This window comes from Anser cygnoides, chromosome 7, assembly GCF_040182565.1.
Source record: "Anser cygnoides isolate HZ-2024a breed goose chromosome 7, Taihu_goose_T2T_genome, whole genome shotgun sequence".
Lineage (NCBI taxonomy): Eukaryota > Metazoa > Chordata > Aves > Anseriformes > Anatidae > Anser > Anser cygnoides.
The window spans coordinates 18,257,284-18,281,695 of record NC_089879.1 but is presented as its reverse complement, the minus strand read 5'-3'; the positions used below and the strand labels follow the sequence as shown (position 1 = coordinate 18,281,695).

At 40.4% G+C, this 24,412-nt stretch overlaps 1 protein-coding gene across 4 annotated transcripts; it reads left to right on the top strand.

Moving 5' to 3' along the window:
• The first annotated feature begins 987 nt into the window (after nucleotides 1–987).
• Nucleotides 988–24,116, top strand: STAMBPL1 (STAM binding protein like 1). Of its 4 annotated transcripts, XM_067001147.1 has the most exons (12): nucleotides 992–1,431; nucleotides 3,960–4,013; nucleotides 12,641–12,845; nucleotides 13,725–13,942; nucleotides 14,965–15,040; nucleotides 15,682–15,777; nucleotides 17,010–17,355; nucleotides 18,011–18,135; nucleotides 19,037–19,174; nucleotides 19,843–19,955; nucleotides 22,073–22,172; nucleotides 23,795–24,116. In XM_067001147.1, the coding sequence occupies exons 3-12, from the start codon at nucleotides 12,765–12,767 to the stop codon at nucleotides 23,849–23,851; spliced, it is 1,350 nt and encodes a 449-aa protein (XP_066857248.1). In that variant the 5' UTR covers nucleotides 992–1,431; nucleotides 3,960–4,013; nucleotides 12,641–12,764; the 3' UTR covers nucleotides 23,852–24,116. The 4 variants fall into 4 exon arrangements, with proteins under 4 accessions (XP_066857250.1, XP_066857248.1, XP_066857249.1 ...); XM_067001148.1 differs by lacking the exon at nucleotides 3,960–4,013 and having other exon boundaries at nucleotides 992–1,447; XM_067001146.1 differs by lacking the exon at nucleotides 3,960–4,013 and having other exon boundaries at nucleotides 993–1,431.
• The last annotated feature ends 296 nt before the right edge of the window (nucleotides 24,117–24,412 follow it).

Here is a 24,412-nt window from a genome sequence, read left to right as displayed (position 1 = left end):
CAACATGCAATGTCTTGCATACTGAAAACCTAAATGTCATGATGGAGAGCTAATGTTCCAACCTAACATCACCTCTGACCCAAATGACGTTTACAAAGGGTTGCCAAATTCTCTCATGGAAGACAAAAACAATTTCCAAATAGTTTGATTGGAACACTTGCCAATATGGATTCCTGCAAGCAATCATTATCTTCATACTAGAATCGATCATGAGTGCAATCCTGTAATGGCCAGTGTCTGGACAAAGAAAAACACCCGCCCTTTACACCTCCCCTCACAAGACTGTTACCCACCCAGCCTGCAGCCCTGTAGCACTGCGAGGGGCCCGTGCGCCTCTGCATCGGGCTGGGATTAACTCAGCACTCCCACCAGCACCAAGAAACCCCACCATGGAGCAAACTGAAGACTTTATTTTTTAACACCTGATTCCACACTTTGTGAACCACCGGTTGGAAAAATGCAAGCAACCAAGGCGAGCAGTCATACAAGCAGGACTTCTGTTTCTCGCCTGAATTAGCCCCTCCTGTTCTTAGAGCCTGGACCAAAACCTGTCGCCACCAGCACCAGGAGTGGTACCTCCAGACCCCAGTCTGTCGCTGTTCTGGCTGACCCCAGTCTGGAGGATGCTGAGCAGCCAGAACAGCCACAGGCACATGGAAGGAGATGGCCTCGCCATGCCCTGGCTGACAGGGTGAGCTGCGTATCTGTCCCCTGACACGCTGCTTAAGCCTCTCTCAATGCCACTGGGCACTGCGAGCTCCCTTGCTGCACCAAATATCATTCGCCTTGTTCCAGCTTCAGCTCCGCAGCCCTGACAACCTGCGAGCAGCACGCCGAGCACTACATCCTCACGGAAACCTTCCTGCCCACCCACGGGCTCTCCCCTCGGTAACTCGAGCGCTGCTCCCGCCCGGCTCGGGGCTCGGCCCCCCCGCGTGCCCACGGCGGCTGGGCGCTGCCCGACCGAAATGGCGGCGGGCCGGGCCCGCGGCCCTCGGCGGGCGGGGAGGGGACGAGGCCCGGCGAGCCCCGCTGGGGGTGCGGGCGGCCGCAGCCCCCCGCCCTCGCCCCCCGCAGCCTCGGCGGCCGTCGGGCCGCAACGGCAGCACGGCGGCGCCCCCGGCCGCAGGGCAGCCAGGCGGCCCGGCGGCTTTGCCGGCGCAGGCTCCTCCCTTCGCCCCGCTCCGTGACCCGGCTGCGGCAGCGGAGGGCGTTGCGATCCGCTCCGCTCCGCTCCTCTCCGCGGGGCGCCCCTCGCCTCGCCTCGCCTCCTGCCGCCCCCGCGCAGCCGCCGCCTTCCCCGGCTGGTGCCGACGGTGCCCGGGGCCGGGGTAGCGGTGCCCGCGGGCAGCCCCGGGCCCGGCGGGGTGGGAGCTGCCGCTGCTGCGACCCCCCCGAGCCTGCGGAGCGGCGCCGAGCGGAGCCGGGGAGGTGAGGAGGGAGGCAGGTGAGGTGGGAGGGAAGGCAGGGGGGTGCCGGCACCCCGCTTTTAGGCGTCCCTGGCCCCAGCCGCGTGCCTGCGAGAGGCTCGGGACAGAAAATGAAAGGTGTAGAGAAAAAAAAAAAGGGGGGGGGGTGGGAGGTGTGTTGCTTGGCCATTTGTAACCCTCCCGTAAGGTGTTTCTGGTCGTGTAACTGCGTTTTGTACCTGCGGCATCCCTGTAGGACCTCACGTGTCTCCCCCAGGTGCACTAAGCAGCTAACGTAATGTCTCCAAGGCGTGGATGCACTTTCCCTTTTCAGAAGGGCGACACAAAGTCTCTTCTGGGGGAAGTCCATTTGGTTGGGAATTTCTTTTGTTTAATATGCATGCGGTTCTGCGTATATGACAGGGAGGTCATGGGCAGAAAGGGCACGCTTCGTGCTGAAACGGAAACGTGGGGTTACGCGGTCTTGGATGGCTGGTGGCTCCCGGGGCTTCGTTCCTCAGGCTCAGGGCGATTTGAGGAACTTCTGGCTTCGCGTGAGTGGGTTTCTCCTTGTTGTAGGCTGAAGTGGTTGACTGTCCAAGCTGGAGTCGCACGTTTTTGATAAATTGCTTTAGACCAGCAGGTCCTAGAAAATGTGATACGGACCCATAACTTCATGAGGTATCCCTAGGAGGAGGCAGTCTAGGTTTGTTGTGGGTGTTGCTGAGGCAGTATAATGTGTTTCTCTGTAACAGCTGGATTTTCTGAAGCCCCAAATGCATTTCTGTCTTGTGTATTGTATATCTGTGTGCTCAGGCTGTTAATAACTGAATCAGAGGCCGTTGTTGACCAATCCAGAGATCCCTAGATCACGGGACAGCGTAGGAAGCTGTATTTGCAAGTGCTGTAGAATTGTACAGGTGCAAATTTCATGTTTATGTTTCTTCTGTAGTATTTTAAGTGCTTGTAATTTCAGGAATTTTATTTTTCAGTGTTAGGTTTAAAAACAGGGTTCGGTGTCTTGATCAATGAGAATACTATGAAGGCATTTCTCATGGTTTACGTTATGTGTCTACGTAAGTTCAAGATCAGGCTGTAAGTCATTTCCTGGGAGTTAATCACCATGCTGGGGGAGGGTACAAGGTGAGGGGTGTCACAAAATCTTCAGCTGCTGCGGGAGTTGCAAGGTGACTTATGCATGAAGACACTGAGCAAATGCAGTATAATAATAAATGTTTGGTCTCTGTTTGCCTGACTTGTATGCATAGGGTTTTGTGTTTGGTTTTTGGTTTTTTTTTTTTTCCTGGTCTTATCTGACTCCTGCTGTTTTATTTCTACATCAAAGGTTACATTTCCAGTTTGTGTTCTGAAACTTAGGTTGCTGACCTGTAATGAAAGTCTTAGTCTACAAAATTTTAATAAATATGTAATGTTTTGATTGCCTTGCCATAAAACATATTTTCTGGGCAAAGTTTTTATTGTAACTAGAAGTATCAGTCCATGAAAGCAAGTGATCTTGCCAACATCATACAGTTCCTGAATGATCCATACATGGTGGCTTACTACTCTTGCTGCACAGGCATCCCTCTTCTAAAAATCCAGCATTTCGAATCTTACATGGATGATGATACCTCGTGTGATGCCATGAGTCAGGCACCTGCTCAGACACGACCCTTTGCCCACCACTTCCTACTGGCAGCTCCAGATGACTCACAGTTCAGCACGCAACGTGTTGAAGTGTGTTAGGGAGGCAGTGGGCTTTCTACATAATCATTGCAGAAAGTGCCTCCATCCTTCAGTGTCTCCAAATCACAGTGAGAAGGCCTTCAGAGATTTCTAGCCCTTTCCATTGATAAGGAACAGAGCTCGGATAGGCTGTAAAAATCATCAGACTCATCCTGAAGGGACAAACAATGAATTTGGAAATTATTTTGGCTCAGAGATAGGCTGTGCATAGCTTCACTGGGATGAACAGCCTGTTGAGCTGCAGACATATGAGTTAACTGCACATCACTGTGCTATTAACTTTGAGACCCTGGATAATTGAGCCAAAGTAAAATCAGCTTACAGGGCTGCTTGAGTTACACTCAGTGCCCCTGTAAAGCATGTGCTTATCACTGTTAATCTTAGCAAACTTACAAAAGAGAAAATAGGTATTTTAAGTATTTTCTTCTTTTTTTTTTTTTCAAGTAGGAAAAAAAAAGGACTAAAGCACATCAAACTCTTCATATAAAGTCAGACATTACTGTTTTTTTTCCATATACTCATAGCACAAGAGATCCTCCAGCAAGGTCAGAGCAGGAGGTCAAAGACTTCATTATGAAATCAACAAACGGTAGTATCTTGTATGTTTCTGTAGTATCTATGTACGTTTCTGTAGTATGATGCTTATGCCTGGTTAGGTGGTTACTTGTGCTAGTTGACCACACTTCTTCCTGTAGGTAATAGCGCTATCAGGTTTTTTACCTGCACTTTGCTTATTTAACCATAAGTGTACGAAACAATCAGAATCCATTGAAGTAATGCCCCAATTTTTTTTTTTTTTTCTAGATTTGAGGCCACAACACAGGCATCATTCTTTATGGATAATTTAAAAGACATGAGGTAAACTGTGAATTTGTGTTAGAAATATCTGCTAAACTTAATTCTCCCTTTTTTTGTTACCTATGTTATGAGCTGTAACATATAAGACAGAATAGTAATGTGTCATCCAGTAGAAACAGAAATTGATTGTTGCAGCTGGTTACTTGCCCTATTAACAAGTGTCCTAATTAGAGGTTAGGGAATGTCAAACTGTTATAGAATTAAGTAGCAAATACTGTCAGACAAACCGTTGTCTTTTATAGGAAGAACAGGAAGACTCTTAAACCTTCCTGAGGCTTTGAGAGAAGTAGGGCTACAGGCAGGAAATCTGTGAAACCTGAGAATTTGCAAGTAATCGTGCTTTCTCTCTTTCTTGGAAATCTCTGAAGTGTTGCAGACCTCTGTGCTGATCTTAGCCTCTCATTTGTTTCCCTTGGCAACACAGCTTCTTGTCTTCATGATGGAAGTTAGTTTTATCCATGATGATATGTACTGCAGGTATCTTGTTTCAGTATTTCAGCTGAACCATCAAAGAACAAATCATATAAAAATAGCTATTTCTTTTGTTTCTTCCCTCTTCTGGCTTAATATGCCCAGGTACACTTAATTTTTGTGGGGGACTGTTGTGGATTTCCTAAAGGACGAATAGAGCACTGTTCCTCTACGCAATGTCTAAAATACCCTTTTAATGGGTTACTGGAGAGATGCTGTCATATGCTTGCATAAGAATATTTCAGTCACTGCCTAAAATTGCTGCTGATCTGTAATTCCAGTTGTTCTGGTGATACTTTATCTGTTACATCAAAAATGCTTTTCTGCTGAAACTGAATGGTGTTACCAAAAAGGGAGAGGGAGAAATTGTGTTTTGTTTTGACAGAAGAAACCACAAGACAAAGAACCATCTGAGTTCACAGGCCACTGGTTCACGTATGCATGTTTCAATGCTCAGAATTTCCTGTCTGTTTTTCCGGACGTTCTCTTAAAAGTGGCTAATAATTGGTGTAGACAGAGCATATTAATAACTCTGGTGGCAAGCCATCACCTGTGCATTCAGCACAAGTGCACAGGGTTATGTAACAGTAGCACAGACATAGCAAATCTTGACTTCAAAATAGTCTGCGTAAAAATGAATGAGAAAATAGATGTGGGTCAGAGTCCTTTGTGCTGTGAAGTGATGGGAAATGTCTGTGGGTGCCGCAGTCATAGTCTTTGTAGTGGTGATGCTTCTCCCCAAAGCGATTAATTCAGTTTCTTAGTCAACTTACTGATACCCTAAGTTTAAAACGTATACCAGCACACCCTCCCGTCTTAGTCACTGACCTTCAACAATTAACCTCAGTGGGTTGGATCAGTGTCCTGCGAGCTGAATAGGTAAGCGCCAGATGTTAGAAAGAAACTGAAAGAAACTGGTCTTAAATTAATATCATGCCAAACTGGAAGAGGACTGAGTGGTGGAATAAACTGTCAGTTTCGAGTTAGTGCTCGAGACAGCAAGTGAGGTTTTCTTTTTGTGTGCTTCCTTTTTGTGGAAGGGGAGATAATAAGATGGACTTTATTACCCATGGGCAAGGATAAGAGACTTTGCACATGCATTTGTGTTGTATAATTTTCTTCCTTACCAGGAACAGAAAATGTAGATGAGCAAACGGTTCTTTCATGTGTCATGTTGGGTATGATTTGCTTATTGTAGTGGTTTATCAGATTCTCAGCAGACCTGATAGTGATCTAATTTTATTGAAGTGGTTTCTTAATGCAGTAACATTTGTATCTGTTCCAAAAGGAAAAAAACCTGTCCCTAGAAAACAGCCGATGGTATGGAAGTAGCTACGTTCACTAACTGCAGTCAACCAAATGTTAGCTGAGCAACTTTAAAAGTCTTCAAAGAATTGTTCTCACTTTTTTAGCAGTTGAAAAACAGATTCTTGTAATTCATCTTGTTTAGATGAAAATAAAGCTCAATTTTGTGATGTAAGATTCAGCAATGAGTGGTGTAACCCTACGGGGAAGATTTGGGTTTGGCAGATCAGTGCAAGGAAGATCTCTGCACATGATTTCTCCCTCTCAGTACCTAAGGGGGTAAAGATGCTACTGCCTGTACACCACCAACACAGTCACCAGAGAGACCTTTAGGCAGCGTCTGGGGAGGTGTGTGGGGCTGGTCCTTCACAGGAGGTGAAAACAAGGATATAACCATGACCCACAACCAGGAGAGAGCATTGTGTAGCTCAGCAGGTGCCTGTAGGAGCTAGTGAAGCCTAGGAGGAGATGTTGTCAGTGCTCTTTAACCGTAGCCACAGGGCCAAGAGGCAGTGTTAAATTATGAACCGTTACTGAGACAGGCTTTTCTTGTGCCAAGTTGGTAGCTCCTACTATGAAGAGCAACTTCTCCATTGAATGATGTGGGGTTGTCAGCGAACGGTTCACAGATTCACAGATTCACAGATTTCTCTAGGTTGGAAGAGACCTCAAGATCATCGAGTCCAACCTCCGACCTAACACTAAGTACTCCACTAAACCATATGCCTAAGCTCTACATCTAAACGTCTTTTAAAGACCTCCAGGGATGGTGACTCCACCACCTCCCTGGGCAGCCTGTTCCAATGCTTAATAACCCTTTCGGTAAAGAAGTACTTCCTAACATCCAACCTAAAACTCCCCTGTCGCAACTTTAGCCCATTCCCCCTCGTCCTGTCACTAGGCACGTGGGAGAATAGACCAACCCCCACCTCTCTACAGCCTCCTTTCAGGTAACTGTAGAGAGCGATGAGGTCGCCCCTGAGCCTCCTCTTCTCCAGGCTGAACTTGTAGGTTCCTTGTAGTGCTTCTCTTCTCTGAAAGGCCCTTCTGTTGTTTTGTGTTAGTTGTGTGATTTTTTTTCTCTCAGCGCAAGAGAATGATCTTGCCATGACATTCAGTGCTTTGTTGTTTTGTTTTGTTTTTGTTTTTTTCCAGAAGAGACTACTTACTATACTAGCTGAATCACTTGTTGTAATGGGGAACTGTCGTTTCAAAAAACATGCTGACAGATAAACATGCTGTTTCTTTTTGGAGAGAACCAACAGAAGGCAGTTTGCAGTTTAGGCTGTTTTTAGCATATTTTATATCAAACCCATGTGTGTGTAAATGATTATGTGCTGTACCAATATGCCTGGCATTTCAAAAAGGGCTTGAATGAGATAGGTGCCTGTATTTCTAACTTATATTTCACTAAAGACAGTTAATATCCACTTCAAAACACACGAGTACGGGTATCTGCATGACTTGTTGGCATGAAACAGTCATTTATCTTCATGTAGCAATGACTGGATGTGCTCTATTTCGGGTTTGCTGAGACAATTGAATTCTATTATGGGCAGTTAAAAGATGGTTTTGCACTTGCTAATTTGACTATTTTAGTGAGGACGGGCCTCTTTGCGGTTTGTGACATCTTTATTCTAGGGTTCTATAATCATCACACTTGATAGTGTAGTAAAACAAACTATTACTGTTTTAGCTTCTTATTGCAGTATTAAAGTAACCTTTTTCTTTTTTTATCATAGAAAGAATGTAGAGCAGTGCTCTCAGGAGTAGCTTATAAAAAGTGGAACTGTGCCATATTTAAGATCTTGTATTAGCAAATATTTCTAGACCCTAATCACAGTGAACTGAAGTGAATGATTTCAATGGGCAGCACATCTGGGCTCTGCATTCTACCAAAAGAGCAAACAGAGGATAGATGTTTCTAAAATAATTTATACTGAAAATACGCAAAGAATAAATCACTGCTAATGCCCCAGGTTTCTATTATTTTTTACAGAATCTTAGCCCTGGCATTAAAAAATGCTGTGGTAATTTTTACCAATGATCTCTTTAATGCAGCTTTTTAGTAAGACTAACATTCCCACTATTGACAAGCGCTGCTGGCAGTAGCGAAATCAGTGTGTTACGACTAAGCAAGTCCCTTGAAATTAAAAAGTATGTTACGAGGTGGGAAAGTGGAAATTAATGATTAAACTAATACATCGTTAAGTTAGGCCGTTACTTGTTTATAAATCTAAAAAGCTCACTCGATATCTAAAAACCTCTTGTGAAGATAGAAGAAAGAAAAGCGGCCTCAAGGCCCGAGTGAGGTGGGGAAACCCATCCTGGCGCTTCCGCGGCCCGGGGGCTCTGGGCTGCTGTCACCCCGGGCACCCCAGCAGGCCCCGTCAGAGCCTGCCTGCATGGCCTGCGTGGTCGCACGTGGCCGGGTTGTGCTCCCGGGGCGTTTCGGAGCCTGCCCAGCTCCGAGCATAGGTGGTACACGCTCCTTCTGCCCAGACTGCGAGCTGGCCCCGTACAGGCATCGCAAGCACAAGCTGTGGGGCTTCGTTGGCTCCGTACTGCACCTGGGGTAATTAGCCTTGCTGCGCAGCCCTGCGTACCGCCTTTCGCTGTCACAGGGCACGGTTCTGTAGCTTCCAGACTCAGCTGGGTCTGAGCACAGGCAAAGGGGCTCTTGTTTGTCCACGTCCACCCAGACTGACAGTTAGAAACATGCCAGTGCAGTATCCTGTGAGGGTGTTGGAGAATTTGTGGTGAATTGTGGTGCTAAACCTCTCAGAAAAGCCATGAGCGTGTGTGTGCCTTCACCAGATCTTCTCATTACCACCTCTGTCTCATTAGCCTACTCTTGACTTTTGATGATCTTGATATACTCTATGTCGCTTGATGTACTATTTGCATATACTTCAAGATAAAATTGCTCTGTTTTTCATTCTCCTTTCACTTGGTACCATGCTTGTTAGCCTGAACAGAAAGAATGATTTTAATGCCACTTGAAACACTGGTCTTGCTTTGTTCCGTTTCCTGTGGCTGAGGGCCTTTGATTTAATTAAGCTGGATTTTCAGAAGAATTAATCGTAGTATAATAACGTGGATTGAATAGGAAAATAAGTGGGTTTTTCTGAGGTGGAAATGGGATTTGGTAAGGAGTGTCTGATTAAATGAGGAAAATATCTTAACTGTTGAATGGATGTTACATTCTTATATTCTGATAATGATTCTCAGAAAATTCATCATTACAGAAAACTTAGCATGCTAAATCTACAGACATTTCTTGTTAATCAGACATTACCTACGTCCCTCTAAATTAGCTGGAGTGCCTGAAATTGGATAGCAGAAAAATGCATGTTTACTCTTAGAATTTAGAGCACTTCACGCTCTAACAGACTATGACAGCTCCATGCTGGTGTTGCTACTTATCCCACATGCTTGGGGCTGGAATGTGGTTTACTGTATTTGCATAACTATTTTGTATATCTGAATATAGTTAGTTTCAGTTACATGAAGAGGTCTCCTACTTGCCTTTCTCTTTGCTCTTGTAGAGTAAAATATGTGTTTATTCCACAAGACAAGGAGTCATTGATCAGGACTGGGCAGCTCTTGGTAAGCTCTGTACAAGTTCATAGGGTGCATTTTTAAAGCCAGCTCCTGCCAGTCATGCCCTCTGAAAGGGGCAGTCTGTCTGTCACCACCTCCACCTTTCTACTGCCTTCCGTACGTCCTAAGCTGAGAAATCACTCAAAGGAAGTAATTAATTAAAATGAGTCTACTTAACTTGAATTTAGATTAGATATAACTTGCCTTGAAGTCACTGTTGTCAACAAAGCAGAGGTAGAAAAAAGTATGGCGAGGGCAAGAGTGTGAAGCTGCAGCATTCACACTCATGCAGGAATGTTACGCGTGGAGGCATACCAGGGAATTGACAAATGTGTTTGTGGAGGTGGTTTTAGTAAAGCTTAATCTTCTGCCTTTTAATGATTTATAATTCTAGCCAGTGTGTCTGCATGTTAAGGGTAATATATAGTAGTGCAATCATAAAACAGCCAATGATCTTTTTAGGACTCCTTTTCCTTTTTTTTAATTATGCTGCCACCTGTAATAACTAATACATTTGAATCTTGTTTTGCATTTTTGTAAACGTGATACAAATTAATCCTAGTATTTCTTCTTCATTTAAAGTGTCTGGGTTTTAATGTGCTCCTGAAGCTAAGTTTAAAAAGTCCATTTCCTCTTTTATCTGTAGCGATTCTTCTGCTAATCCTTCATGCGGTAGGGTTTGACTGTGCTCGGTGCCTTGCTCTCTGCTGGGCTGCTTCAGCTTTTCAAAGCCTTGGCACAGTTTTGAGGAAGTGTGAGTTTCTGCTGTTACCAGATGTCTCTTGTTTAAAATAACTAGCACTAGGTATTTTTTTTTCTTATTATTAATGATTCTTTTAGTTAAAAATCTAAATGAGAAATGTTTGCAAGTAAGGGGTTCTGTGATGCCTCCCTCTGCCAGTTCAAAAGATTTTGGCTGGGGGATACCACCAAGCTTCTTTAGCAAGGACTTCTTTGAGAATACTAGCAAAAAATAAAAAATAATAATAATAAAAAAAATGGTGGCTTCTGTGTTCCCTACTTGCTACACTAAGATTTTTCCACTTGTCTACCCACTAGGCTGAAAAGTCTTCAAGCTGTGGTAACAGTTGAAAGAAGCATATAATCCATATCCCCTCCTTTGCCGTTTCCATGCTGCATTTTGTAGAAAGTCCTTAAGGACAGTGTTTGAAAAGCAGTTTTCTTGTATAAGAGCTGCTAATTGAAATAGAAGTAATTGAAATAGGAATTGAAAAAAATACATTTCTGCACCCTTTAATTTTGAACAGTATTTTTTGGAATAAATTGAATGTCTAGACCATTTTGCAGCTTGTCACAGTTAGGTGCATACCTTAGATCAATACCAGCCTTCCAGTCAGTCATTGTGGATCTCCCAGTTGCTATTAGGGGAACAAAAGATATATAATAATTAAAATCTGCAAATGATGGATAATAAATGAATAAGTGGTTTTAAAATACATGCTTTTTAGTTCTGAGAGTGCTTTTCTTTGTTTGTTTGTTTTATTAATGTTCCTAAGCCACACAAAACATATGAATGCAGTCTCTTACTGAAGATGTTATTTGTTCTGAGCATCTGAGCTGCAGGGAGAGAAAACTAATGTGAGCTCTGCACTGGCTTGGCTTGTAGTCCTCTCCTTTCACGGTCTACCATAGCTACCATTTTCCAACTAAGAAGGCTTTCAAGTGGAACTAGCCGCAGGGCACTATAAACATAGCTTTGGTATATACTACAGCAAAAATATTTCATTATCATGGTCCCTTGAGACCTTTCTGCAGCCTGTGAATTGGCAATGAGTAGCGCTCTCCTGCCAAGCTAATCGTTTACACCAGAGCTCCATCATTATAAAATGAAATTATTTAGAGTACTTTTTCTATCAGTGCTACCACCTCAGCTAATGTTGATATTTTGAGTGTATAAGCCAAGTTCCATTTTTTTTCTTTCCAAAAGGGTATTGCAAATCATGCAAGTGTTTTGAATGCCTTGAACTGAAAGAAGTTAGCCTTGAGATTGCATTCACAGGTCTGTGAGATACCAAATGAAGAGAATAAAAATCTTGAAAATGCAAAGCAGGGGTATAAAGTCAAGCAAGAATATATTAGTTGAGATTAGGTCATACATAAAAACAGGGTGAGATTGATTCAGTAAGTGTACCATTACAAAGAAACAGGATGATTCTGATTATTTTAAGGAAAGCATATTGCTTAAATGAATGTAATGTCTCCTGTAACATTTGGTGATAACATTAACACTAATGATTAAAAGTAAAGACTAACCTAATAGATATTGTTAGTTTTGAGAAAAATGAAGAAGACCCAAATACAGAAATCAATACTTCAGGAGACAGCTAAAAATGTATTACGATTGTTCTCCTCTAACCCCGAATCCTCTTGCTTCTAGAAAGATGTGCTGAGAAAATATCTTTGCTGAACCCTCTGTTTATGCTTCTGTGAAAGCATAAAGCATATCTATTGCAATATATGAAGAGTCTTTGACATTGGAATCAAATCTGTTTGGATTGAGAGCTCAAAAGTGAAAGGCCACATTAGCAGCTTCATTTTCATATTTCCAGTGTAATTTAAATAATTCATTTCCCTTTTTTTTATGATGACCACGCCATGTCTAAATATATGTCTTTACTTGTTCAGAGCTGTGCAAGGAGCGATTACTATCAGTCGACTTGTCATATTTCATTGTGTTTTGAGTGGTGTTGAAGTCAGCAAGTTGTACAGGTGGAGCACAGAGTGCTTGAAATATTTCCTGTATGCTATATTACTGATATGAGTTCATGTGCTAAGTTTTATTTTTAATTATAAGCTTAGCAGGAAAAAAGGTGCTAAATTCATGCTGTTTATAAATATGTTTGTCAGAACATATGCTCAAGGAAGCAGATTCTGTGCTTAGTCTTTGAAGTTTTTTCATTTAATGCTTGAAAGTTGGCTTGCTTGTGTGTTTGTGCTACTTGGTTGTGTTGTTGGTTTTTTTTCAAGTTGCTGTTGAAGTTGTAGAAATAATTTGCTGTGTTGCATTTGAATCCACTGTACTAATGTTAGAACAGGTCAGCTAGCTCACAAGTGTCCTGCAAGGCCTCATGCATTCCTGCTTTAAATTCTAAATGCCTGCTAAATTCTAGATTGTTATTAAGTATGTAAGTATTGTGATACTGAAGTGATGAGTGGGTGCAGGCATGCAAACTGATGTGACATTTGAATGTATTTTTAATCTGAATGACTTGTCCTATTTCTTCCAGCACCCAACCACAATCAGCATATTGCTGCTGTTAAGTTTCCCTTGGACTAATAGACTCTGAGGCAGCCTGCTGCAAATATTGAACATCAGATTGATACTTCAGTCATCCTGTCCTTCGCAGTAAGATGGAGACTTTGGAGAAAAAGAGTGATCTTGGTTTGCAGACAGAGGTCAACATGGAACAACCATTCAGTATTAGTTCCTTGGTACGTATTACGAAAAATGCTTTAATGGCTTAGCATCCTCTTTCAAATAAGCAATAATTTATAACCTGCTTAGCAGTGCTACTGTCAGCTGAAAGGCTGTTTTCTTGAATTCTGCCAGTTCCTCACAAGTTCTGCTTGGTAGTTTCATTGGAATTTTATTTCCGTGTGTGTGGCTTATAGGGTTTTAGCTTGTTTCAGTGATCACGGTTTTAAGAAGTTGACGTAAATGTTTTGAATAGAAAAAGTAAACCTTTACAACATAAGATGAAACAACTTGCAGTAGCCACTTATTTAACCACTTAACAGGAAGGTAATGATTGCAATAAGCAACTCTGCTTCTTCTTCAGTAGAATCACTTCTAGGTTCTTCGACTCTGCTTCCTTTGAAACTGTAAAATGAACTGTTGATTAACCAGGAAAACATACTGCTTTTTGTTAGTTGACCTGTACCCAGAAGTCATATCCAATATAGCATATAACAGTAGTTTGCTTAGTCATGCAGATTATTTTAATAACGTAAGGTAATTATTTTTTTAACGTAAGGTAGAACCTTACAGAATTTCGTATTTGGGGGATTCTGAAGAGGACACACTGTGTTGCTTTTGATCACTTCTGCCGGGGTTTACTTTTTTTTTTTTTTTTTCCTTTTATATGTATGTATATGTATTGACAGAGAGAAGATTTGGGGAGAGGGATAAGATAATTTTTTACTTTTATTGCAATTGAGAAACATTAAAATGTTTTAACTGTTGTTAGCAGTGAGGAAACTGATACCTATTTTGAGAAGCTGAAGATTTCCCTTGAGTTTCTTGAATGAGATCATTTACTGAAAGAGAACTGTAGTATCTGGCTCTCCTTGCTAATCTCTGTTCTTTTTCAGAAAAAGCTAGTAGCTATTCCTGACCATACAGACATCTCTGTGACCCCAGAAGAGAGAGTACGTGCCTTAAGCAAACTTGGCAGCAATATCACAATCAATGAAGATATCACTCCACGTCGTTACTTTAGATCTGGAGTAGAGATGGAGCGAATGGCATCAATATATATGGAGGAGGGAAACCTGGAGAATGCTTTTGTTTTTTATAACAAGTTCATAACGTAAGAAACAGTTTGTGATCTTTAGAGCTTATCATTCTGAGTAAATTAAAATGAAGATTTGCAGTGATAATAGTCCTATCTGTCTCTTAACTGGCAGGCATGAGTTAACCTCATGTACAAAGGCTGAAATTAACTATACTGTAAGACCTGTGAGAATCAGGAGATAGGTGATAATATTGTACAGCACTGTAAAAAAAAAAAAATTGTCTCTTTTTAGTTTTCATCCCCAAGAGGTTTAAGCATAATTTGTTGGAAAAATATATCAATGGCAGATTTAAACTTTTTATCTAGCTAGCTTTGCTGTAGGATTGATTGGTTTGTTTTGATGCTTCTAAAAATATGTATATCTTAGATTATTGTTTTTTTAATAATAAGAAACCTCCTTCCCTCCCCTAATTTTCATCATACTCTGAAAACTAAGCCAAATCTTTCATACTCAACTTTATTTTAGATGTATGTATCTCTATAAGGAGGGTCTGGAGGTGAACATTGCATAAATTGTAGAAAAAATGATTAGCAGCTGAGAATTCCAAACTTTTCTGCAGCTAAGCATTGCCACAATTTAGATGTCTGGATGGGTTAATAATACTGCAGTTAGCTGTGCAGCTTGATCTGGTAAAAATGACTGCTTTAATGATAGTGCTTTATTTAAGATTCAGCATTTCAGCTAAGGAGACAGATTAAGACAGCAGAAATAAGATTTAGTAACACTGGCCATGGTGGAGGTTTTTTTCAGGTGCTGAGTGCTAGTTAACCCTGTTTTAATCAAGCCCACTACTAAAGAGAAACAAAATATATTCAGGTGTAGAAAATAAGCTCCTGTCATTATCCTCTGTGTCCATACAAGTCCGTACAAGAGATTAAGTGTTAATTTAAACAAATGAACATACAGAAACCTGCTTCGAGTCACGTGGAATTCAGTGTTTAACAGTTATAACGTGAAACTGATTTCTCTGCCAAAGTAAAAGCTAACGTAGTTATTCCTCTGGTTACTAAGACAAACCTGCTGTTTAATTTTCTAGCTTGTTTGTGGAAAAACTGCCCAGTCACCGAGACTATCACCAATGTGCAGTACCAGAAAAACAAGTTATTATTAAGGTAGGGTTACTGTTTCCTGAACTTCAAGAAATGTTTCCTCTATTTCTGTTCTTTCCTATCATTCCTTTTCCCCCAGTGCAAATGTAGTCCAAGGCAGCCAATGCAGTTTGAAGTTCTGATAACTTTGTCAAGTCATTTATGTTTTATTTTGGTTTAACCACATGATCATTACTGAAAATTAATTTATCATTCTATAAGGTGAACAAGAACGGTCTCTGAATAAGTCAGTAGATTGTTGGAAACCCAAGTATATTTCTGAAATAGTAGTTGGTCCTAGTTTTTTTATAAAATACATCTACATCAAAAATGTCAGTTATCACACACCTGTTAAACAAGACAGATAACAGATCACTAGAAAAAATATCTTTTCCTAAGATAACAAGTAGTCTTGTTATAGGTAACTCCTTTCACTGATAGAAACTAATATGGCTTTATTTGAAACCAATGTACCAAGTTTAATAAGCTGATGATTTAGTGTGTATTTCTTCTTTTCTTTCCTGGGAGAAGAGCAGGTTTCTTTTTATTATTTTTTATTTTTAAATCCGTATTACAGATGAGTATGGTTTTCAGGTGGTCCTTTTATGAAGTAAAAAGTTAACTTACCTGTCTTTCTACCCTACCCCATCCCACCCCACCCAAAGAAACTGAAGGAGGTTGCATTTCCACGGACAGATGAACTGAAGAGAGATCTTTTAAAAAAATATAACTTAGAATATCAAGAATACATGCAAAACAAAGTAAGTTTTATGTGGTTATGAAATCATTGTTGTATGAATATTTTTCTATTGTATAAAACTTCTTAAAAATAAAGCAGTAAAATGGCAGTTCTGCAAGACCATAGTCACCCAGCAGACTGCTTAGAATGACTTCTCACATCTCAGAATCTGATCAGCTGGTCATTTGAAAATAAGTAATGCACATGTGAGCTTGGAAATATATGTTCTGTCATATTTACATATTGATAGTAAAAGAAAATCAGAATAGGTCTACAGTACATTCTGATTCAGTTTTATAGATGGTATTTTTCATTTCATAAAAACTTGTCTTGGAAAAGAGTGTCTGGGGAAAAGACATCTTTTCTTTCCTTCCCTTGAAATGGAACTAGGGAATTATGGAGAGGAAAAAAAATAAATAAATAAACAAAATAAAAACACCACACCAAAAAAAAAATCCTGTCACTGATTGGTTTGAGGCTTTCTTTCCCTTTATATTTTGTTCATGACAAGAAATTACTTTAATCGAGTTCTCTTACTTGCCTTTGAAGATGCTTGATGCTGTCCCTATAATGGGGGTAGGAAAAAACTGTTGAAACCTGAAGCTTCCCTGTCTGGAACAGCAGTTGTCCTGGGGGCTGGGGTCAAAGCCCAGACAGGTGGCAGAGATGGCACTGAACATCTCTGAGGCTGGGGAGGGCATGCACAGGGAGTCAGGATAAGCCCCTGTCAGTACAAGGAGCAATCCAGGGAAAGCTAAGAAAAGAAAGAAGCAGGAGAAAATTGGCCTATCCAAACAGCAGCAACAAGCTACAAAACCAGGTAATAACATGGATTATGAAATCTACCCAGAAAAGCGATGTGCTTGTGGATCTCTTGCTACACTGCAAGTTGTAAGGACTTCTAATCTCTTTACCACCACTGTTCTGAAAACTCCTTTAATGGCTATATTGCAGTGGCTCAATGAGGCAAGTGTTCTCACTACTGAAATAAAACACAGAGCATCATAGGTAGGCATGCTGCAAGCTTTGTGTTGGAAGCTTCCTTGCTTATGGTATTTTGTTCCGTATCATGCTGCTCTGGGGGCCAGAGCTGTATTTGGCACTTCAGCCAACAGGTTTCCAAAGGCTTTTAGATGTTAATGACAGGGTTTGATGGTTTTGTTAAACAATTAGATTGCTTCTTTCCTCTCATTTTTGTAGGGGTTTTTTTTTATATATAATTCTGAGAATGTAACTGTTTTGCATATGTTTCAGAACAAATGTAAAACTGAACTTCTGAAGAAACTAGAACAGCAGAGGCTTATAGAGGCAGAGAAGAAACGAATCGCACACATGCGGCAACAGCAGCTTGAATCAGAACAGTTTCAATTCTTTGAGGATCAACTTAAGAAGCAAGAACTAGCTCGGGATCAGAAAATTAAAGACAGCATGGTTATGTCTGAACAGATAGATGGAAGTATGCTATCTTGTATTTCTGTACCTGAGAACAGTTCCTTATCTACCACGTTGCTTGAAAAAAACGAGAAGAGTGGCTCTACTGGACATTCACCTCCAGTAAACCGGGCCCTAAAGCCAGCAGCTGCTTTAAGTGCTGTTCAGAGTAAGTGCATAGATTTTGTACTCTTTGTCTGCTGCGCTGCTGCTTATAGCAGTCCACACGTTGCATATGCATATGATGATGGTTGGACTTGATGATCTTAAAGGTCTTTTCCAACCTAAATGATTTTATGATTTATTCCCTTTGAGAGCGTCTGTAGTGAAATAAGCATGAACAGGTTAATGTACACACAACAGTTCTATATAGTTTTCTCTCAATAGTTTTAAGAGAGGAGATTTGTTATACGTTTTCCAGCTGAGTGCCAGTAAATGGATCTGGAGATGGAACCTCAGTGTTCCTATGGCACAAAGTCTGAATATTGTCAGGGGCTTCAAGGGAACAGAAGCAGAACCTGCAGAGGGCTCAGTCAGAGAGGCTTTTTGAAAAGCCCTGGCCTATAAAATGGGATCAACTCACTGTCCCCTCAGATGCAATCTAGCTAGGTTATACCTCACTTTGGCATGACGTGCTTGCACTGTAGATGCAGTCTCATTAGAAATGTGTGATGTGATGAGTATAATTCCTTAATCTTTAATAATTTCCTGTAACTGTGTACATTACCTTATTTTAAGGAACTTCACTGTGTAAGCTACATATGCCTTTTTATTTTTTTTTCTCTCTCTCTCTCTGTCTCTCTTTTTGTCTATTTGTTTGTTAGCTCAATTGGCTGAAGCACTCAGAGGTGTAATTTTACCCAGGGATCTCTGTCACAAATTTCTGCTGCTAGCAGAGGCAAATACATTAAGAGGAATAGAGACATGTGGAATTCTCTGTGGAAAACTGGTACAGTTCAACCTTCACATTCGTATGGGGAAGACATTTTGGTAGTGCAATATTTTCCTGTAATATGCTGGTTTCAGAGCAAAAGAAGATCTAAACAATAAGTCTCTAATGTAACTAACTTCATATTATAACCTGAGCGGTCACTTCACCAGCATGGCCTCCAGCTTGCCTTATTGAGGAAATACTTGATCCAAGAACCCTGCTCGTCGTATATTTTAGCAAGTTTTTCAGTATGCTATACAATACAGGCTTTTTCAAGTACTTTCTTGGCATTCATCTAAGCTAAGTGAGGTTTAGTCACAGGACAATGGAATATAAAGACTGTTAGAACATACTGGGGTCATCAAATTCATAATAGCAACAGAACAGAAAAGAAACCACCATCCCTATCATGCTGTAGAACATTTTCGGGGGGAGGGGGGGAGTCTGTTTTGTTTTTCCCTTGACCTAGATAGCAGTGTCCTTTCAGAGCAGGGAAAAATGTCATGGCTGATGCTGGCATACAAAGAATTTTAGAGATGATGTCCAGTTGTATTTGAATCATGTCAAGAGAAAGAATAGCAAAAGTAGTGATGTTCCAAGGTGCACAGAAAATAACAATTCTCAAACCTCTCTTTGTTCCCATGTTTTTAATTTTTTTCAAAGGACATCTTTTTCAGTGGTCTCTGTGACCATTTCAATACAACAATTTTATGCTGTTATTCATACTACCCTGTATGTTTCCATGATAATATGCTAGGGCATGTTTTCAGGTGTACTAGGTCGGTATAGTGGCATGGCAGTCAGTGGACATACACCACTTTGGTTTAGCTGAAAGGCTGACCTGCTTCAGATTCTCATTCAGCATTTATTCAGTAGTTCAATTGTTCCATTCTAAGTTATCTCAACATTTGTTTTACAGACACACAATGAATTTACTATTACCCATGTAATAGTGCCAAAGCAATCTGCAGGACCAGACTACTGTGATATGGAGAATGTGGAAGAATTATTTGGTATTCAGGATCAGTATGATCTCCTCACTTTGGGTTGGATCCATGTGCGTACGTCTCACAGATTCTAGCTTTCTGTATCAGCTCTGCATACTATATATAAAGAACCCTGTAAATAAACTAGAGAAATAACTGGCATAATACAAATGAATTTGCTCATTTAATTCTAATCATAGTGATGTAAATGAACATTAATGTTCTCCACAGATAACGAGTATCTCTTAATCTATGAAGTTGAGGCATCCTGTTTACACAATAGAGCCTGCTTTTGCCGTTGCAACTTTTGTTTATGTCTGTTTGTGGATATTTTATTACTTTCTAATGCCATTTCGTTTCCATTGTATTCAAAATCCTTTCAAAGTTTTGGGTTATCATGTTGCTTAAATTCTGTATTAATTATGTGGAGTGTGATTTCACTCTTAGAGATTTTGAACAATCATTTCCCTTTTGTCCTGTGCTTCTTCATTCTACTTTTTTTCCCCACCATGATCAGAAAACTGCTTGTACATCTGGGTCTGAATGTGTTCCCATGAAGTTCGTAATGAAAAGCTACTCTAACAATGTAGAATCTGGGTTAATAGGACATTAAGAAACCAATCTGGGGAAAATACTGATGCATTTACGAGTTAAAAATTATTGTTCCTTCTTGAATGCATGTTGACCTTGACTTATAAGGAGTATTTCATGATGTTGAGTTTTCCTTTTCTTTTTGTAGACACATCCAACACAAACTGCATTCTTATCCAGTGTTGATCTTCATACTCATTGTTCTTACCAGCTAATGTTACCAGAGGCCATTGCGATTGTTTGTTCACCAAAACATAACGAGTGAGTTCTGATTTTTGTAAGTAATATGTAGATATATTCCCCCGCTCCTTATCTTAAAATGTGATCAAATGCAAACAGCACATGTCAACTGGGGTGAAGGACAGGAATGGGCATATCGTGAGTTTTTCTTTAGTCTGTTTAGACTTGCATTCCAGTCAGTCTGTATGCACAGTATTGTTTCTGGCTTCTTTCTCCTCCTCCATTTGTAGCTCCAGGTTTTAAACTTTGATTTATTTTTATACTCTACTCAAACAAGTAGTAATAACAGGAGCTGTTTTACTGTAGACTTCATTGCCTGTGGCTTACCACAGAGCTATCGTCATTCTGTCTGATGAAGGAAATGGAAGGGTAAGACATTTCTGTGACTAGAAACTTGTAGGACGATACGAAAATTGCTGTTTTAGGAGTAGAAAGATAAAGGACACTCTTTCCCTATTAAGGTCCTATTTTCATATTTCATAAAATACAATCAGTGAGTATGTGCAAAAACCTGGAACTGTATAACAAGTAATGTGAAGGTTTACTATGTAATAGACTATACAGAAAGATTGTTAAGTCTCCATCCTTGGAGCTACTCAAAATTGAGTGGATTAAAGACCTGGGCAACCTACTCAAGGTTCTACTTGAGCAGGGAGTTTTGACCAGATTATCAGAGGTTCCTTCCAACTTTGACAACTCAGTGATTATCCTTTGGTGTTCTTGACATTTCAAGTCTCTGTGGCTAACTCTGTTGTTTAGTTTGTACCTGTCTTCAGCCTGCCTTTCTGGCCTTCTGCCCCCGTAGACGACTCCTATTATAGTTGGCCAACTTCCCATATGGGCCATTCAGGTAGCAGAGCTGTAAATACAGCTTGAGTGATAAGTGCATGAGCATTAGGCTTTGTGACTTTGAGCAGCAGCGTTTGCATACCTTCTGAAATCTCTGGCCTTGTAAACTGCTTTCATAGCTTTTGCTCGTAATCTGTAACCAGCTCTAACCTGCTACTCCTGTCCATAACATTAATTGATCAGATGTTGTCCTGCAGTTCTTAGGTAATCACTTTTTTGTGAAAATAAGCATAGTTTAAGGTGTGGCCACGGTAAATCAAATAGATAGCGATCAGCAGTAATGTTTTATAAGTAAACTTTCTTAGATGTTGCATTTTGGTGTATCTGTTTTGGAACTAGAAGTGTCAAGCTGCTTCTACTGCACCCTAAATGCAGCAAAAATGTTGCTAACAGGACTAGACTCTGGTCAGATTGTGTTGCCAGCTGTGACTGTGCTGTAGATGAGTATCTATGGAGCATTTTATTGCGAAACAGTTACAGCATATTGGCACACTTCAGGTGGGATTCTGTTTGTGCACCTGTGCTATGCACAGCATTACTCTGTGCCAGAGCATCCTCTACAGGTGGCAAAAGAGGTCCTTGCTTACCAGCATGCTGCTTTCGTTGGTCTAAACAAGATTCCAAGCATATTGTAAATAATGCAATAAATGCTTCATGCTTTGCGTCCTCAATTTCCTAATCCTATTTTCATCTGACGAAATAATGTTGATTTCATGGAGGCTTCTTACCTGAATATAGATTCAATAGCCATCCAAAGCCAGCCCCTTCAGTATTATTTGAGTCAGTCTGTAGAGGCAGTGTTTTTTTGTAGATGTGTGGTTTGTTTTTAAACTACTTATTCTATACTCAAAGTGGAGTGTTAGATCATATATATTCAGCAGTGTATTTTTTAGTGCTTTGTATTACCTAGAAGGGTGGGGAGGATGTATACTCCCAGTAGCTACTTACAGAGCTTCTAGGCTGTTCTTTTTGTGTTGCCCCTCCAGTGAACAACCCAGAGCAGCCACGGATACTCTGTGGCTGTTCCTATATGAATTTACCTCCTCCCTTAGTGGGCTAAACTGCCTAACAGGAATAGCATCAAGTATTATGTCTTCTCCTCCCATTTCCTCACCACATCTCCCTTCACTGCAAGATAACTCATATAAGGTTCAACCCAACCTTAGCTCCTGTATATCAGAGGTTATTGAGTACCGTCACGTTGTCCTTCTGTTTAGCTAAGTATGTGAATTTGTGCACTGGTATTATGGGGACATTAAATAACAGTAGTTTCACCTTTTGCTTTCCAGCACTGGCATCTTCAGACTTACTAATGCTGGCATGCTTGAAGTTTCTGCTTGTAAAAAGAAGGGATTCCATCCACATACAAAGGATCCTAGGTTATTTAATGTAAGTATATAATCTATATAATCCAGTATGTTTTTGACTATTGAAATTCTTGCCCGTGGTTCTAATGCAAGCAGAAATTGTAGCTGCTTCAGATTAGGTTTCCTTATACTTTTCCCCCATCTTAATAACTCCTTATGCATACTTCTCTGACAAAGGCAGACATCAGGAATCTATTTAAGCAGTCGGTAGCAGCCTTGAGATGACTTTTGTTACGCACTGCCATTCAGATTGTGGCTAGCCAGAGGCAATTGCCATCAGTCACAACTTGTGCTTGTTTTCAGAAGAAGCAAAAGCCACAGATTCAAGTAGGAGTTGTTCCTGAGTGCTTCAGTTTTTAAACAAAAACAGTTGTGTTGTCCCACCAGAACATCCCAGCTGCTAAAAAGTGCAATTATGAGTAGATTAAACCCATTTCCTTCATTTCCCATTTTCTTTCAGCTTCTCATAAGCTTTTCTCAGTAACTACCACATGTTTTTATGTTGTGATAGCATGATATACTGTGTGGATGGCTGAACTGTATAGTCATTCAGAATTATCAGAAATGCCACTGCTATCTGGAAGAAAATCTTTATCTTTGAATAATTAAGATTTTTTTAAATGAGACAGTTCAAATAGACAACAACTCATACCCCTAACTCAAAGTAAAATGATTAAGAGCAAGTAATACTAAAAGATGACTTTAAAAAAATACTTGTTTTTGATAGAACTTCCAGAATATCAGTACTACTCAAGGAGAGTTTAAGTTATTTGTTTTGCTTACATCATTGACCCTAGGGGTATTGAGAAGGTAGTCCAAGTCTGAAAAAATACTTATGCTTTTGTTCCAGATAAGCTCTTTTGGGTAGTCCTTTACTGACTTAGTTTACGAATGAAGTTACTGGTCACTTGAGCACATTTATAAACAGTAGATGCATTGCTGGTATCCCATATCATACACAAATATCCTTGCAAGTACAATCCCCAAAACGCATTTATCTGCCAGTAGGAACAGTAAGATCACAGCGTTTTTTTTTCCTGGAGGAAAAATATCAGGGGTGTTAATAGAGGAAGCTTCCTGAAACCTGACTAGAACAAATCTAACGCACATCTGTCAGGTTTCTGAAAAAGAGCTCTTCTCCACAGATCCAACACATGCTTACACATTACTTTGTGAAGGCTGTGGCTAAAGACACAAGCTAGTCCTAAATGCTTTAAAAAAAAAAAAAAAAAGTGGGCAGACATCTGAAGCTACTGCAGAAAGAGAACAGAGTTTACGCTTAACCTGCTGTTGCCCTCCATGCACCTGATCTAATGCAACACACAGCTCCTTCTCCCTCCCTTTCAGATATCCCATGCTGTGAGACATAAAGCATAGCACTGAGCTATAATCTGCTTCAGAAGCCAAGCACTAAATGATATCCTCTATAGAAATTTTCTGTTTCCATGTTGTAGTCCTTGCTTTAGTCAGCAGTCTACACCTGTGACGGTAACGTTTGCCTGTAAACAGGCACAGTGATAGGTATAGTCAAAGTTGAATATATAGCATATTAAGCAGGCTCAGAAAATTAAAAAGAAACTACTGTCTAAAATATGCAATTTTACTGAAACGTATTTGTGAGTAATGCATTGATTTCTTCTGCAGCCGTGTACCCACGTGGTTGGAAAAGACATAAAGATAATTGTGCTGGATCTGAGGTGATAACAGATGGACAATAACAAGTTGCTAAACAAGTGGTCAAAAGAGAAAAATGGCTTCCTGTTTTTCCTACATTTTCAGAAATGACTTTTATATTTATACATTTTAGATTGAGTGGTTTGATATTTATTGCTTTAGCCTGTTTTGGAGTTATTTTGTTGCTCTGTCAAGATGGAGTTCAGTGGCATTACCCCTGAATCTGTAAAAGCATCATCTCAAAAACCAACAATAAAATGAACTTCAAATAACAGAAACAAAGTTGAAATAAGTAATGCTTCCTTTGTCATTTGTTAGCAGTAATTACTCTCTGAGAATTATAGATTTTTTAACAGCTTTTTAAGACTTTCAGCTACTTAAATCTATTCACTGCTTCAGTGAGTTTACTTTATATGTGGTAGAGACAAACACATCGGTTCAGCAATTTTTGTTTTCATCCTTATATAGCTCGTGTTTCTACTAACTCATTAAACAGAAAACACAAGTCCTTTACCTGAGTGCTGACCCTCATAACATCCTGGAATAGCAGAGATGTTTTGGAGTCCCGTGGAAAACTGTCTTCTCCAG